Below are 16807 nucleotides of genomic sequence, written 5' to 3'. Positions count from 1 at the left end.
CATCATCCTATACAAAAGCCTAAGTAATGAAAATGATCGTAAACTAGGCTTTGTTGCAGGCGTTTTGAATGCTTTTCCGAGTTTGTATGACATCTCCACATTTAATACACCATTCCCGATGTATGTCTCTCACGTTCAATAGTTGTGACAATCTCTTGACCATGGGTCCTGTTGTTAGGCCTCGAGTAGGATGTTGCTTCTCATGTGCAAGTGTTGGTTGAAGGTCCCATATGTGAGAAGTTGTCGCTCTTTAAAAAAAACTTCAATCATCATGGGAGCCGCCATTTATGAACTTCAAGACTATCAACAATTCAAGTGCAACAGTTGGTAAAGGGGTGGCTTCGCATGATGATCTACTATAATAATTATTTCTTTATCATAGAGATTTTGCGTGCTCAAAACTTCAACATATCCGCATCCTGTATGACATCTATGTATGATATCCGGACACTTTGAGCTCCTTTGCAAGTCTGCAAAAGAAAGCAAAGAGATAAGATTTGTGAAGCATGATAGTCAAAGTTACTACATGCAAGATTGTAAAGTCAATTTCAAGAAAGAAAAAAAACATTCGCAGGATAACTCAGAGAGCATAGAGATGGAAATCGATCTCAACCGACAACAGGATCAACATTAAAAAAATTACCGCGATCCATCTGGAAGATGTTATGTCCATAACATTTTGTCTGTTGTAGATTTGGATGTCTATTTTCCAACAACACAACCCATTTGTAATTTGGAGGCCCCTAGCTCAAGATACTATTTCTTTCGCCGGAACTACACAAATCTGAAAGTTACTGCAACTAGGTGGAATTTGAGAATTTTCTATTTCCAGTTCGAAAGAATTTCTGCCATGAAATTCATATGTATTGTAGCTCTATGCGTTTACTTTCTAACAGCACAAACGGATCGCAATTTGGAGTCTCCTAGCTTAAGATACTATTTCTTTTGTCGGAATTACAAGAATCTGAAGGTTACTACAGCTAGGTGGATTTTGAGAATTTTCTATTCCCAGCTCAAAAGGATTTCTACCATGAAATTCATATGTGTTTCATCTCTATTAATTTACTTTCTAACCGCATAAACGGATCGCAATTTGGAGTATCCTATCTCGAGATATGAATTTTTCGACGGGAGTGTGCAAAGCTGGATTGCAAGTACAACAAACATCAGGAGCAATTTTAGAATATTATTGCATCCATTATGAGGGGAATCCTGCTATGAAATTTTCAGGTGTGAGCTTTCTTTCCAATGGCGCAAACGGATCGCGATTTGGACACTCCTAACTTGAGATATCAATCTTTTGGCAAGACTGTACAATGCTGTAAGGTTAAAATGCTTGACACGTTTATCAGCTTCAAAAAATAATATTGCAGCTAATCCTCGAGGAATTTGGTGCTGAATTTTTTATTTTTTCAATCCCTTTGAGTTGTAATTCTTTAGGAAGAAGCGGCTTGTGATTTCATCGCTCCTGTATCGAGAAATAAATATTTTTGCAGAGACGCGCTAAGTGTTTGCTCGCCGAAGTTGGAAAGGCCTACTCCAGTTGTCTTCCTCATCAACCTGCAATGATGCAATGTGGTACATGTTGGCTCGCCAATGATTAAATATTGTCTCTCCAAGCCTCTAAGAGTAGGGATTTTGTCGCCAAGGTTGAAAGGACACTTCATATGTCTCTCTCGCCAAGCCGCAAAGAGACGAGAGGTTCGCTAGCAATGCATCTTCTTAGAAATATCAAGATCGCTGGAACTTTTGCAAAATCCTGCAAAAGAAAGTATCTTGGAAGTTCTCGGTGCCAATAGCACGAAGTTTCGGTAACACGACACTTCAACTACACTTATAAATGTCGATGCGGACGCCATGAAACTTATGGTTTCACATGATTGATTGGTGTCGACAGTGCAAAGCTCAGTTTAGCAGTAAGTATCAATGTTGACGACGAGTTGCTTAATTTGACATAAGGCTACTGCTATCTTCCTGAGAGTACTATATGCTTTGGTTCCTGCTGGTTGGGTTGGTTAACGACGATAGATGCATTCGGTGCACTAATTGAGATGTTATGCTTTCAGACCAATGCTTCATGGGTTACTGTTGATTCCGTTTAGTGGTTCTGCTGCTTCATGAATACTTCTCCACAACCCCACGTTCTAAGAAAAGAAAGGAAGAAAAAGGTTAGCATGAGTAACAAAAAGTTTGATTAAAACTAATCAGCATGGAAAGAGAAGTTAAAATTAGGGAGCCTCGTTAATCTCTGGTCTCGACCATGAGTTAGGTCGTTGAGTATCTAAAACCAGCAGTTCCACCAGCTACACACAAGCAATAAAGACAACGGCACTGAGCTTTCACTCAGCAACAAGTACCGGTGTCAATGACATGACGCTTCAATGCGGATGGTGAGCATTGTGACGTGCACTTCTCTGTCAAATCTCGAAAGATAGTACGCTTCATGAATCTCTTCCCTACAAAAAGGAGTGGTGATCATCCACTTCTTCTCATGATGGGATTAGAGAACTCGCCATATATATATATATCTCTTCTACAAACCTGCAAAAAAAATAATTAAAAAAAAGAAAGGAAAAAGAAGTATGATACCCGAACAATCCTCTCGATTTCAGTGCTTGATTCAAAATTTTGTAGCATTTGGATCAAAGGGGCTGGAGCTTCAAGTTTTATAGATGTTGTATCTCTCCGAGTCTTCTTACCAATGGTGTAAACAACTTGTAGTTCGGATACTCCTATCTTGAGATATGTATTTTTTTAGCAAGAGCATGCAAAGTTGAAAAATCGAGCAAGCATATCGGAACTCGTGTTCCAGATTCAGCAAATTATCTGAGAAAACCTAGGGACCTCCTAACTTTGATTTCTACATATGTTGTACCTCTAGGAGTCTAATTTTCAGTGCCCTAAACGGCTTGTGATTTGGACGCTCCTATCTCGAGATACGATTTTTTCGCTGAGAGTGCGTAGAGCTATGAGATTAACAGGCCAGACGTGTACGCCAACTTCAAAAATTAATTCCAGACAATACAAAATGAATTTGGCTCTTAATTTTTTATATGTCTTTGAGTCTAGAATCAGTAGAATCAAGCGGTTCGCGGTTTGGACTTTGTGATCTCAAGATATGAATCTTTTGGCGAGAGTGCGCAAAGTTGTGAGATCAACACGGGCCAGACGTGTAGGTCAACTTCGAAATTAATTTCAGCTGATACAAAAAAGAGATTCGTACTGATTTTTTGATATGTTTCAGTCCTATGAGTTTACTTTCGGTAAAAATAAGCGGCTCATGATTTGAAGTCTCCTACAACAAAATATGAATTCTTTTTCGCAAGGGTGCAAAGCTGGCTGACTTGTATTGCAATTGAAAAAAGGCATGACGAATGTTCTTTCTATTTTAGAGGGAGAAATAAATGAAGAAAGAAGTGAAAGCAGACTATGAGCAGCCGTGTTCAACATGAAAGAAACCCTATGTTCATGACTCTCATATGTCAAGGTAAAGGAAACAAAGATCCCTTATATAGATTGTATAAGATGATGGAACTTTCCTTATGGAAAAAGAATTCTTCTTAAAGTAAAATAGGAAATTCTTGTTTGACTTGAAAGTTTTAAATGGTAAATATTCATTAGAAGGCCATTAGTATTTTATAGTAATATTTTGATTTTTTAATTTATTTCATTTTCTCTACCTTTATTTGAAAATACAAAAAAAATATAATTTCATATTATGATATAATTTACTTTAATTAATTGGAATTAATTTTAATTTATTTAAAGGGAAGAAGTTTTAGTTGGTTAATTTATGGACCTTTAGAATTAAAAAGTCCAAAATTTGACCCCAAATTCGGATAGCCCATTGTAACCCATCAGATCTTTTACCTTCAAAATCCAACAAACCATAAAATAAAAAGGCTCCTCTCTCTCATTCTCACAAGAGAAGAACTGGCCGCAACACACAAACGAGAGAGAACAAAAGCAGAGAACGGAAACCCCTTGGAAAACTGCTTTCCCTCGCCAAAATTCGGCCATCCGCCAGAGCTGACCACCGGCGATGGCCACTGCTGCTCCAACCTAGCCGCCTTCCCCCTTTACTCCTCTCTCTGCCGTCTCAACCACCATGAACGCCGCTTAAAACTCCAAAATAATAAAGTGTTATTAATTATGTACACGTACGCGTGACACAGTTTTTAGCGCGCCAAATAAAACGAGTATACGTACGCGTGACTCGTTTCAAGATAATTCCATAATTATGAATAATCAAGAAATTAAAAGCTGTAAAAGGTAAAAACACATAGGTTCTAAAATACGTAATAATCCATTTAATTAAGCCAGGTATAATTAAAGCGACCGTGCTAAAACTACGGAATCCGGGAATGCCTAACACCTTCTCCCAGATTAACAGAATTCCTTACCTGGTCTTCTGGTTTCGCGGACTTTAAATCAGAGTCAAACTTTCTCGATTTGTGATTTAAGACATCATAAAATTATCCCAAGTGGCGACTCTGAATTAAATAATTGATCCTATTTCGATTAATGTCACTTTAATTGGAAAAACTACCTATCCCCTTCGGCAATGAGGAAGTGTGACAGTGGAATTGTCAAAAATTGTTCAATGTGACCATGTTTTGGTTACCATAATTTTGTTATAAAGGTTCCTAATAAAGTATTGTTTTAAGTACAACATACTTGGCTTCAAAAGGTTTTTCCAATTCGATTTAGGCTTCACTAGAGAGTCACAATTGCCCAAAGAATTCAAGTTCTTTATTTATGGGCAAGAAAGAAAGTGTTCTTCTCATGGATACTTCAAGCCTCGTCTTCGACGTTCGACAAGCTCTCGAATCACGGAGAATTTTAGAGAGGAGAATCAAGGGATACATAGAATTGTACTCACAAATATTTATCGATAAATCTCTTTTTCTTCATATTATTTTTGTTGCTGTTTATTTTCCGGACTACGAAAATTTGTTGCGAACACACTTTTACATATTTTTATCTCTAAGTTATTTTATATTGATTTTGTAATTCTCACGAAGCAAAAATTAATATATAATAACCAATGAATAAAATAGTAGAGTGAGTAATTTTTAGTAAACTATTATTCCAAGTTCGTAATCTTGCTTGCCTCAGTTTTAATTCTCACAGAGGAATTGTTGTAGGCAAGATTATTGATTTTTTAGTAAAAATATTCTCACAAATTTTTTACTACCTCTTAGCACAATTCAAGCAAGAAAAATATTTCGGTCTAATAGTCACTAGTTTTAACTCAATTAATCACATAAGCTCACGGAGTGCTATTAATTGACTACTTCTTAGTGAGCTAAATATAATTGTATCAGCAATAAGCAAATATTCTTCAGAGAAATATATGTAAAAATTGAGATTTTATTGTAATATATTATCAAGCGAATTCAACGATTCCCAACTCTTTTAAATTATAAATCTTCCGAAAGTTCTTGGTTTTTGTTTAAGTAATTAACAAGCTTTAAATCTCACTCACTTTTCATCAAATTGATTCTCTCAAATAGTAGTTGAAATATTAAAAGTCTATAGCATAGATGTTCCAATCTCTGTGGGACGATATCATAAACTATACTAAAATTTGACAAAGCACGAACAGGAAAATCCTATACACATTGGCCTCGTCACATTTCTACATAAAAAATTTGAGTCAAATTGAAGATAATACTCTAATTGATATATATATTCAATCAGACAAAAAAACTTGAATCTTTTTCAAATGGTTATATTGTTTATATAACAATTGTCTCATCGAAAGGAAATTTTTCAAAATTAAAATTAATAAAATCTTGCCTAAGATCAACAATGTCTTAAGAAAGATTTAAAAGATTAGCTATATTATCATTTGAGATAATTATTAGAAGAAATGTGTAAAAAAATTATTAACAACTTTGCATCTCAAAAAGCAAGAAAAATAGATTTCAAATAAAAATTAAATGTTGTTTGTTCATGTAATTTGATTAGTTTTTGAAAAAAAAAAATTCTAAGTTCAGAAAACTAGTTCGAGCTAGTTTTTCAATGAAATTTTTTCTTTCATTCACAAAAATTCAATATTTTTTCAAGTAAAATGATGTCCAAATACCACTTCTAACTTCAAAAAATTATTTTTCAATATAACTTCAAAACTCTTTTGTTTTAAGTTTCAACCAAAATTATGTCAAAACGCTAGCTAAGTAATTCTTGTATACCAGCTATACTTTATTATTAATTATCTATTTTTAAAGCAAAAAAAAAGGGAGTATCAATTGCTATTTATAAAGCATCTTGACAAAAGTAGAAGAAAATAAAAAGACTTGAGAAAAAAGCTATTTAAAGAGTAAATTGCCCTCTTGGTCCAACTTAACATTTGTTTTTGAATTTATTTCGTGCGTAATAAACTTCCCAGTGCGCGCCTGCTTTGCTTTCCCAAAATTTTCATCTGCAGCAGCTAAATCTAACCATTAAATTTGAGAAACATTATTTAAAATCAGTCCTTTTGCGAGTTAACAAGTGAACTGCTGTGGCATTGTGGTATTTAACTGCCGCGGCAATTTGAAGATTTGAGAAGATTAGAACATGGATTCAGTATCTACTCCTGGTTGGAATGTGGATCGTCCTTTTCTCACTGGCCAATTTTATCAGGTACTCAGCCCATTTTACACTGTCTTCTGAGTTACATTTCAATTAAATTTACTAAATTCCTTACTTTTCATTGCATTTTTTCTGAAAATGTGTACAGGAAATAAAGGCTACACCTGGAACTGTTGAATTCAAGGGTTTTTCTATGGACTCAAGGTATCCTAAATTTTCCTTTGCTTTATGATTTCATATAATTTAGGTATTTTTTGAATGTGTTTAGCATGGTGTTTTTGGTTTGCTATTTTGAAACAAACTGGTGACTCCTATTTGGTAGGTCTCCTACTTACTTTCTGTTTGAAATTTTTTGTTCAGTTCTGGGACGGATAATGCGATAGGTACCTACCATGCTACCATTCAGGTATTGCTCTTTTGATGCAATTGGAGGTTCATCATCCTTCTTATTAGAATTGTTGTTATTATTGTTATTACTTGTTAGTACAATTGGTTATTGTTCTTATTGACTATGTTGCTCAGACCAATAAATGTGTATTACAAAATATATAAGTACATATTTCGATTAACTAAGCTATTGAACTAAAACTAATAAAATTTAAATCTCTATGAACACCTAGTAATGTTTTATAAGTAAGATATACCGTGTAATAGCAAAGCGTTCTCATACTTTATATAACTACTTATATATGATACGAACCCAAAAATCAAACCAAATACCGAATCAACCTAGACTTCTTTGTCATAGATGTAGTTAAAACACAAAGGTAAGTTGACCAGATCGGCAAGAAGTAACATATAAGCTCGGATAATAAGTTTTAACAAGACTGTAATAGTCAACAATCAACATGCTTAATGTGTCATGTACTTCTCTTGTACATGCCAATAACTGGTTCGCGTCCTTCTCTTTTTGTTTACAACCAATTTGTTTGGAATTTAGTTCCCTGTGAACTTTTGCATTGTTTTATTTAAGTTCTAACTTTTAAAGGTTAGGGGGAACAGAAACTATGATGTTGTGGCTCATCTAGAAGTTTTTTCTTGTTAATATGTTATGTCATATATGGACTTGACGATCTTGGTTTCTAGTTCAGCCAGGGTCAGTCATTTATTAAAATCTTGTCGAATATGTAGGAATTAATTGTTATTGATGATCTTCTATCCACCTTCGTTGGAATTGAAGGACGCTATATTTCTATTAAGAAAGTCCGAGGGAAGGAGGATGCCATAACTTTCCAGGTTGATGCATCTATGGATTTAGCTCTTCAGGTACATAATTTTGTTTTTTCATACAAGTTCTTTGTTTCCATCTTGAATCTGTTCATAGGCAAAAGAACTCTTGTAGTTGATTGGTATGAAATCATGATCTAGATTGTTGCGTTATATTTAGTTTAGTTTTAGGGTGTTAGGTCAGATCTATTGGAGAATCCTTGCGAAAGTTTAACAGAATAGGATACTTTAGGAGAATGTGAAGAATGAAGATTTGGAGACTCTTAACCTTCTGTCAATATCAGATGTCAATTTCCATGGACGAAATAAAGAACTTGATGAAGTGGCCTTGAGCATAATTTTATCAGAACATGATAGCAGAAATATGTTAATTAATGTTTCGAAGATGTGGCTTTAGTGGAATGGGTGGTGCTGACTGCTGAAGATTGGATATTGCAGGGCATTATTCTGCAGTGAGCCAATATTTTTGGAGTAGGCTGACAGGTTTAGCATTTAGATTAAGTTACGAAATGATGTTGCTCTCTAAAACGCATAAAAGTACAAAACATAAAGTAGAAACGCAGGAGTTGGGTAGATACCTACCAAAAAAAAGGAGAGGAGTTGGGGTAAACGGAGACATCTAATTCCTGAAATGTCTTAAAGTTAATTAGACCAAGTATGTTACGTTGTCAAACTTAAGCTATTGTCTTTTGATTGAATTATTCGCACATGTGTAAGTGCAGCTTATGTTCTTCATAAAAGAAGTCCAACATATTTCATCCAGTAGTTGCTTGTGTTAATGAGAAGTGAAAGAATGTAAGCTCTGACTCCGTCCATGTTAAAGTGCTCGGTAGTAAGCAGGCACTAAGCGTCTAACTGAACCACAAGAAAGTATCGGAGAATATTAAAAGAGAAATGAAGCTAAATAACGCAAAAACAGAATGTTAGCTTTCAGCAGTTCTCTAAATAGACAAAATTTCAATGCTTGAAATAGTTAATACTACATTCTTCACTTTGTTTGTTCTTCCTAGAAAATCCCAAAATTTTCGAGGATGTCGGCAATTTTTGGTGCAGGGAACTGTCAAGCCGGCTCTGCAGCAAGTTTTTGTCTAACAAAAAATACGGATTAGTACAAGAAAGATGATTCTCTCTTGCTTTCTGGTCCTTTTCTCTTATTCAAAGCTGTAGGTTTAAGTGGTGGTTATTTAGTAAGCAAAAAAGTAAAAATGTTATGTCCGTGGTTAGCTGACAAATCACAGTGCAACACTTTGAAAGTCGAAGGACAAAAAAGGAAGTAAATAAGTGTATATTTGAATAAAGTAAAGAATTACTTTGAGGCTGAAAGCTGAGAACACGTGAAGACAATTTCCAAGTCTTATATAGTTATAATGTGTTGAAATAATTTTGACTATTACTGCAGGAATTTGCAAAAAGACTGTTCCCGCTATGCGAAAGTTATATCTTGATTAACCAGTTTGTCGAGGCAAGGTCACAGTTCAAGACGGGCCTAGTCAATCATGCCTTTGCTGCTGCTCTAAGGGCACTCCTCCTTGTAAGTTTCTTATTTATGGATCTTTCTGGTGTTGCATGGGGTATTATACTTTTCTCCATCTGTTAATCTGGTATATTATTCAGCTTATGTACCTTTTGAGGATATATTAAATTATATATTTGAGAAAATCACTTCTGGGAAGATGGTATCGTCTTCATCATTTGTTTACTCCTTTTGTGATAGATAAATTCAACTATTTGAAGATTATCTTTTAGGAAGCTGAGACACCTGTCCACAACCTTTGATCCGGTTCAGCTGATTATTGCTAGTTTTTATAATTTAATTGGCCTATTGTATCATAGATTCCTGGTGGCACGAGTTGTTTAAATTTTCCTATGCTGGGCATACATGCACAATGTAGAAGTGCCAATATTTGGTTGCTTTATTAGGCTGAAAACAAAGGAAAATGTTAGAGAAAGAAGTACTTTAAGGAAAACCAATAAAGGAGAGATAATCGGAGCGTGGAATATCTTTTCCAGGATTACCAAGCAATGGTGGCACAGCTTGAACATCAATTTCGCTTAGGAAGACTTTCTATACAAGGATTATGGTTTTACTGCCAGGTAACACTGTTTAATTTAGTTTAATTGCCTAAGCAGTCATTTACTTTGACTCGTCGTTTTTGTTGCTTAGTTAAGCTATTTCTTGCAGCCAATGATGGGTTCAATGCAAGCTCTGTCAGTGGTGGTGAAAAAGGCTGCAGCCAATAACTGTGTTGGTTCTGCAGTCCTTAACCTCTTGCAAAGCCAGGTATGGCGTCTAATTAATGTCATAGCTTTAGGGGATCTATTGTCTGAGTTCCCCTAGAATTATGGAATTCTTTAGTAGTTCGTTAGTTAGTCTTTCTCGTTAGGAAAATCTTCTCTTTTTATGAAAAAGTGCATATTGTTTAATTTCAATTGAAAAAAAGACTGAGGATTTCATTCAGAATTCAAGTTATTTAGATATTGGGAAGTATACGTAATCCAAAAAAAGTGGTTTTTCTTTGACCTTTTTCCAGTTATTCATTACTTGTATTGGCAAGAAAAACGGAACGCAGAAAAAAGTTTCAAGCATTCCATGATAGACACTATTTTGAGATGTGTCGAATACAAACTACATATGTTCTATTTTAGGAGGATCTACATTTATTTCCAGACTAATTCCGTTTTAGGCAAAAGCAATGGCTGGTGATCATGTAGTGAGATCTTTGCTGGAAAAGATGTCACAATCAGCAAGCACTGCATATCTTGGGATATTAGAGAGGTATTTACTGTAGATGCCTCAATGATTTTTCAAGTTTGTTTAAGGTCTGGTTGACCCACTACCTCCTGGGCATAGTTGCCTAATCAAATTTCTAGTTGTGTAATCTGATAATCATCAATTTGTTATTACTTTTTTATGAAGTATAAAATGAAGTTGGTGAGACATAAATTGCTATAGTTAAAAGCTCATTGCTTTCTTTTTCTGCTATTTAATCTTGGCGGGTCATCCGATAATGTCTACTTTGGATATCACCTGATAGAGCTACTAGACATTGTAATAAGTAGTAACATATGTTTCCTTGAATAATGACTTTCAGTTTAAGTGGAAATGCACAAGTTTGTATCTTTATATTTGTCCCATGATAAGAAGCAAGGAAAGTACTGGTTTTCTTGTTCCTTGTAGAGTAGCTATTAGGTTTTCATCGTAGTGTCTTTTCTAGGTATTACGGTTTTCATCACTTCTCTCATGTTCCACACTTGTATGCTCAACTTCCCCTTTTTTAAGGTGAATTGATATTGTTGCTCAATTTAGGTGGCTGTATGAAGGAGTGATTGATGATCCTTATGGTGAATTCTTTATTGCTGAGAACAAGTCTCTTCAGAAGGTACATCTTTGTAAGTAACTCCACTTTTTTACTTAGTTGCTGATATCTCGTTGATCTCTCTGTATTTCCCACAGGAGAGTCTTACTCAGGATTATGACGCCAAGTACTGGCAACAACGTTACAGCCTGAAGGATGACATTCCTAGTTTCCTTGCAAATGCAGCTGAAACAATTTTGATCACTGGAAAATATTTAAATGTCATGAGAGAGTGTGGACATAGTATTCAGGTTTTGACAAGATTTTATTGCTCGTCATATCATATACCCAATAAAGTTATTCCATATTTCTTTGCTCTACAAATCAATTAGTAATATTAGCAGGAGCTCTTGACCAAAATGAGTTTGTTAGATTCCTGTGGCAGAAAAGTCAAAATTGACAAGTGTTGGCTCAAATCATCACTATTTGGAGTGCATCAAGTCTGCTTATGATTTTGCCAGTGGCGAGCTGTTAAATCTTGTTAAAAACAAGGTGTGCTTGAAGCAAGAAAGTCATTCCTTCTATGTATCTTAATTCGTGAATGCAAGTGCTTTTATTTTATCTGAAACTCCTTACTGATAAAACCTTTCTTTTCTGTTGGTAGTATGATCTAATGGGAAAACTGCATTCAATCAAGCACTATCTTCTTCTTGATCAGGTATTAGCTAACGATTAACAGATTATACATTTAAGCTTATGATAGTTTCGGGAGTTGGGGCTGGATTGGGGAAAGTACCTGGTATGGAGTTCAAACGCTACATGCAGGGAAATGCTGCATTAACTTTGTTTATTAACTCCTCATCCCCTTTGTATTTCATTCCGTAAAGAAGATATTTCTTGGGCTAGTAGCTGACATCAAAAAGAGTTGAAGGAAGAAGGCAAATATGAAACATTTTTAACCCTATGTTGGCCAAACAAGCATATCAGTCAATTAAATGCACAAATTCAAAGCTATTGGATGCTTAGGTTCTCCACTCTCTAGGCCTGGTTTCGAGATTACTCTTTGGTTTCATTCTTTATTTTCTTTATGTGCGCTCTCTGCAGATGGAGTAAAAAATATTTTTACCTGATTCTGTAGCCAGTTTTTATATCTTTTAGGTTAGATGCATTTTGGCTACTAAGAACTTTGTCTTTGTACTCACTCCAATGGGTCATGCAGGGTGATTTCCTAGTTCACTTCATGGATACAGCTAAAGAGGAACTCATGAAGAAGCCTGATGAGATATCCGTGGAGAAGCTACAGGTTTTTTACATAGTTGTTTCTTTGGTTTTCTGCTTTCTGTAACATAGAGAAAACACTTGAAGCTCCCCAGTAACATGATGTTCTTCTTCTTTTCTTTCTTCTGAGTAGTCTCTTCTAGACCTTGCTTTGAGATCTACTGCAGCTGCCGTGGATCCTTGCCACGAGGACTTATTGTGTTGTGTGGTGAGTTGTTATTACCTTAGCTTGTTTAGCCTTCAAATACGGGAATAATCTGCAGGATTTATGTCAAATATGGTATTCTCCCAGGAGCGGACTACTTTATTGAAAAGGTTGAGTACGCTGAAAGATCTTGAAATCAGCCAGTCTGCTCCAGATAGCAATGATTTAGAGGAACCACTAAGCATTACTGGCTTGGAAACTTTTTCTTTGAATTACAAGGTTTGTATTCTAATGTCTCTCTTTCAACATTTTTGAAGAAATTATCCACCGTTGCACCCACCCAACAAAAAGGAAGAAAGAAAAAAGAAATGGTAAGAAAGCGCAGACATTGCTTTAAGAAAGCAGTCTTTATGTCTTTTATATCGATCATAGATCCAGATTGTAGTTGCTTCATGGTACTGGATTGCTGTTTAAACTTTAAAGGGCCCAATTTTAGGTTTGAAATGTAAAACATATCCAGAGCTTAGCTGTTGTCCCCTTCCACTTCCTTCTTTGGGCAGTCAAAGAGTGCGAAAGAGAAACATAGTCATGTAAAATGAAAACAAACTAAAAATGTGAAGATGAAGAAAATAGATAGGATTTAAGAACATGGCATTAGGAAAGAAGAAAAAGACAACTAGGAATTAAAAGTGTAAAAAGCGTTGGGACATACGAAATAAAAATACGTAGCAAGCAAGGGCGGACGTCAAATTGTGAAGACGAAGAAATGAAGCAACTGAAATCTGAAGGTTCCAAAAGGAATTAAGGAAAAGACCTCCCTTCTTAGGAACCTGTCCACCAAGTCACCGCCAGCTACTTCCCCCATTACATGATCAGAGGGATCAATTGGCTTTAGAGGGGATATTATTATCCTGATCCAAGAGATAACATACCTGTTTATTAGTTTTGGTGTCTTTGACAACATATTAATAACTCCTTCGCCCTAACTATCTAGATAGACAAAACTAATATTCCGCAGATGCTCATCACTTTGATCCGGATAGCTAGAGAGAAATGCATCTATGATAATCCTTTTATATTCCCGTAAGGGAGAGAGAGATACTGCTTTAACACTGCATTGAAAGGAAATCTTAGCTAAAAGTTTGTTTTAACAAAGAACGGGCTCCGACCAGCTGTAATTTATTTATTAGCATTCAGCTGGACAAAGTCACGGAGGGCAGCAATATCTGCACTGATTTCATACTACTGTGGCTTTATCGGGTAACTCTATATGAACAATCACCATAATCCCACAACCAACAGTGATCTGTCGGCTTCTGGTGGGAGGCACTAGCATTGCCTCTACCATCTCTTGATCTTATGCTTTCTTGCTTCCTTTATGCTTACTCTTTTATCTCCTCTGTTTTGCATCATATTTCTGTTTTTTTACCCGCCTACATCTCCTTGAACATGTTTGCTTGAAGGCTAACATTTTGTATCTCCCCTAAAAGATCCTACTCCAAAGTACCATTGGCAATTTCCAACCTTAAGGCTTAAGCATGCTATTTTCATATGGTCTGCTTTTCTTAGTTTGTTTTTTTGACTTTAATTGCATTTGTTCTTTGCCTTTAAAATTTTCCTACTGAACCGCAGTTTGGGTATTTTCAATACTTGTATTTAGATGTACGAGAAATAGTCTGCGACAATTTGGTTGTTCAATAGCTGGCCAACCTCCAAAAAGTAATTAGCTGGAAATTTCATTTATACTTTTAGCTAAGTTAAGAAATTGGAATGGGAATAAAATACTCAATTCTCCCTCCTTTACATGAGTTCACATTGTCCTATACCTGGTATATTTGTCTAATTTATCAGTCTTAGGTTTTCTTTGTAGTTGTGTCCAATGATGTTAATGTGTTCATCACTTCATTCAGTGCCGCCTAGCAACAAGCATATTTAGCTTATGCCGAGGGAGTGCATCTTCTTCTGTTATCTTCTTTATCTGTTTTGGGCTTTTGGCAAGAATGACAATTTTAGCTGTAGCATGAGTAATTATATTCCAAAAGGTCCGTAATAAAAAATAAAAAGCTCTTTTAAAAGGTCATGGTGTCATTTCTGCTGGATAATTGTATTATCATCTCCTGATCCTGGTTCCATTTTAATGTGTTTCAGGTTCAATGGCCGTTATCTCTTGTAATATCTCGGAAAGCCTTGACGAAATACCAGTTGATTTTCAGATTTTTGTTTCACTGTAAGCATGTTGATAGGCAACTCTCCGGGGCATGGCAAGTACATCAGGTATGAGATTTCAATTTCTTTTTTGATAGTAGTCAAATAGCTTCCTTTCACTTCTGATAGATTTACTCATTTTCTTATTTTGTTTTTTATAGGGTCTCCGGAAACTTGACATGCAAGGGACTACAGTTTCTGTATCATCTTTGTTGTGTCGTAATATGCTAAAGTTCATCAATAGCCTCTTACACTATTTGACATTTGAGGCAAGTTTCACCCCTTGGCTGGAAACTGCAGTTTTCGTATTATCTTTGTTGTATCTACCTGCCTTGGGTACATTAATCTCTTCTTGAATGCTTTGAATTTCCAGTTATTTTCGTTATCCTTTGTTATTTTAATTTCATGTTGTATACTTTGGTTTCCCAGTTTTTCTCATTGTTCTTTTCGTCACCGTCACCACAGTGCTACTAAACCACAGTGCTACTAATGTATCCTTTTTCTCCGTTGCTATTCGTTTTCATTTATCATTGCTATAGTGGACATGAGCTTTACTACATCTATCAAACTGGTGAAGACTAGTGGACTGAAACTTCTGATATGTATTCGTAGTCAGATTGAACTAATATTTTGTTGTATCTTCAGGTTCTTGAACCTAACTGGCATGTAATGCTCAATAGACTTCAAACAGCAAAAAGCATTGACGAGGTAAAAGGATTATGCCAAATTCTTGCTCTTGTACAAAGAAACCTTGTGTGTAAACACATTTATAGAACAGAGTCCTGCTGGTATGCTCCTTTTTGTTTATACTTTAGTGTATTATCTCATTAGTTCTTTGATTCATCTTTGGGGCAGGTTATTCAATACCATGACTTTTTTCTTGACAAGTGTTTGAGAGAATGTTTGCTACTTTCACCAGCCCTTCTCAAGGTTAGTTGTGATTTTTAATTCTGGTTATTGGTGGCCTTTAGTTACTTTGTTCCTAATTAGAGAGCCTTTCAAAGTGTTAAGATTGATGACGACTAGCCTTTCTGCCATGTTCAAGAAGAACCTGTTAGTGGACACATTTCAATAGCAACTGCCACAATACGTTTTAGGTTTCGACTCTGATGATATATTTGTTTGCTGAAGTTCCTTTTCTTTTTGGGTCGAATTTGGTATTTTGTTGTTCTACCTATTTTTCCTTTCCTGATTTTCTCATTAACGTTTCTCTAAATGCAGAAGGTGGAGAGGTTGAAATTGATATGTCTGCAATATGCAGCTGCAACCCAACGGTTGATTACCTCCTCGTTGGATACTGCTGATACTAACATGTTGTCCGATGATTCTCCCAGTATAGAAAAATATAAGAAGCTGAAACTAAGGACCCCATCTCAGATGCTGAGACTAGCTCCTGAAAACATCACAGTATTTGAATCCGTTCTGTATGTTACAATGAATTGATAGTTTTGGTTTTGTTCTCTCTGTTTCTGTGTCTCATAGTTTACTAATCATTTGCAGGAAATTTGAGAGGGAATTTTCCTCTGAGCTTCATAGCCTTGGACCAATATTAAGCAGTGGCTCTCGGGCAGAACCGTACTTGACTCATCTTGCACAGTGGATCCTTGGTGTGGGAAAAGACCAGTAAGCTGATTGTATTTGTTGTCAACAAACTTAATTTTTAAAATTGCAGTTTTAATAATCTTTCATTTTATTTATGTTTGTTAAGCTCTTGGTTGATTCCTTTTCAGATCGTTCTCTCTTTTAAAACTCGGTTGAGTTTGCAGTGTGTGTGATCATTGTGAAATCAAAATCAAGCTTGTGAGGCCTATTTCCCTTTTTTTCCCTTGATCTCTTTGCTACTCTTTTCTCTCATCAACACCACTGTGAGGCTCTTTTGAGAGCTTAATACACGTGTAACTATACGTGGTCGCACAAGTAATATAGAGTAAATCAAGTATCGTTCCTTCACAAGTTGTGTTAATTGCTAAACTATGATCAAGCTACGATTAATTTATGTAGCAATTAAGAAGTGTTGGGGTTGGTTGAATGTTAATCAACTAAACTTAAACTTTGAACTGAAGCAATTGCGAAAAAG

The 16807-nt window shown here is 35.6% G+C and overlaps 1 protein-coding gene across 2 annotated transcripts; it reads left to right on the top strand.

The window, feature by feature from the left end:
• Window positions 1-6345: 6345 nt before the first annotated feature.
• On the top strand, window positions 6346-16540 carry LOC107774168 (gamma-tubulin complex component 2-like). Of its 2 annotated transcripts, none has more exons than XM_075252522.1 (21): window positions 6346-6630; window positions 6728-6783; window positions 6940-6985; window positions 7711-7845; window positions 9206-9337; window positions 9817-9900; window positions 9989-10087; window positions 10491-10582; window positions 11114-11186; window positions 11261-11413; window positions 11535-11654; window positions 11767-11820; window positions 12322-12405; window positions 12514-12588; window positions 12673-12804; window positions 14674-14799; window positions 14892-14999; window positions 15376-15438; window positions 15586-15660; window positions 15952-16154; window positions 16231-16540. In XM_075252522.1, the coding sequence occupies exons 1-21, from the start codon at window positions 6565-6567 to the stop codon at window positions 16355-16357; spliced, it is 2103 nt and encodes a 700-aa protein (XP_075108623.1). In that variant the 5' UTR covers window positions 6346-6564; the 3' UTR covers window positions 16358-16540. The 2 variants fall into 2 exon arrangements, with proteins under 2 accessions (XP_075108623.1, XP_075108624.1); XM_075252523.1 differs by having other exon boundaries at window positions 6501-6630; window positions 7760-7845.
• Window positions 16541-16807: the final 267 nt, after the last annotated feature.

The sequence above is a fragment of the Nicotiana tabacum genome, chromosome 4 (genome assembly GCF_000715075.1).
Source record: "Nicotiana tabacum cultivar K326 chromosome 4, ASM71507v2, whole genome shotgun sequence".
Classification (NCBI taxonomy): domain Eukaryota; kingdom Viridiplantae; phylum Streptophyta; class Magnoliopsida; order Solanales; family Solanaceae; genus Nicotiana; species Nicotiana tabacum.
This window is presented reverse-complemented; position numbering and strand designations above follow the sequence as displayed.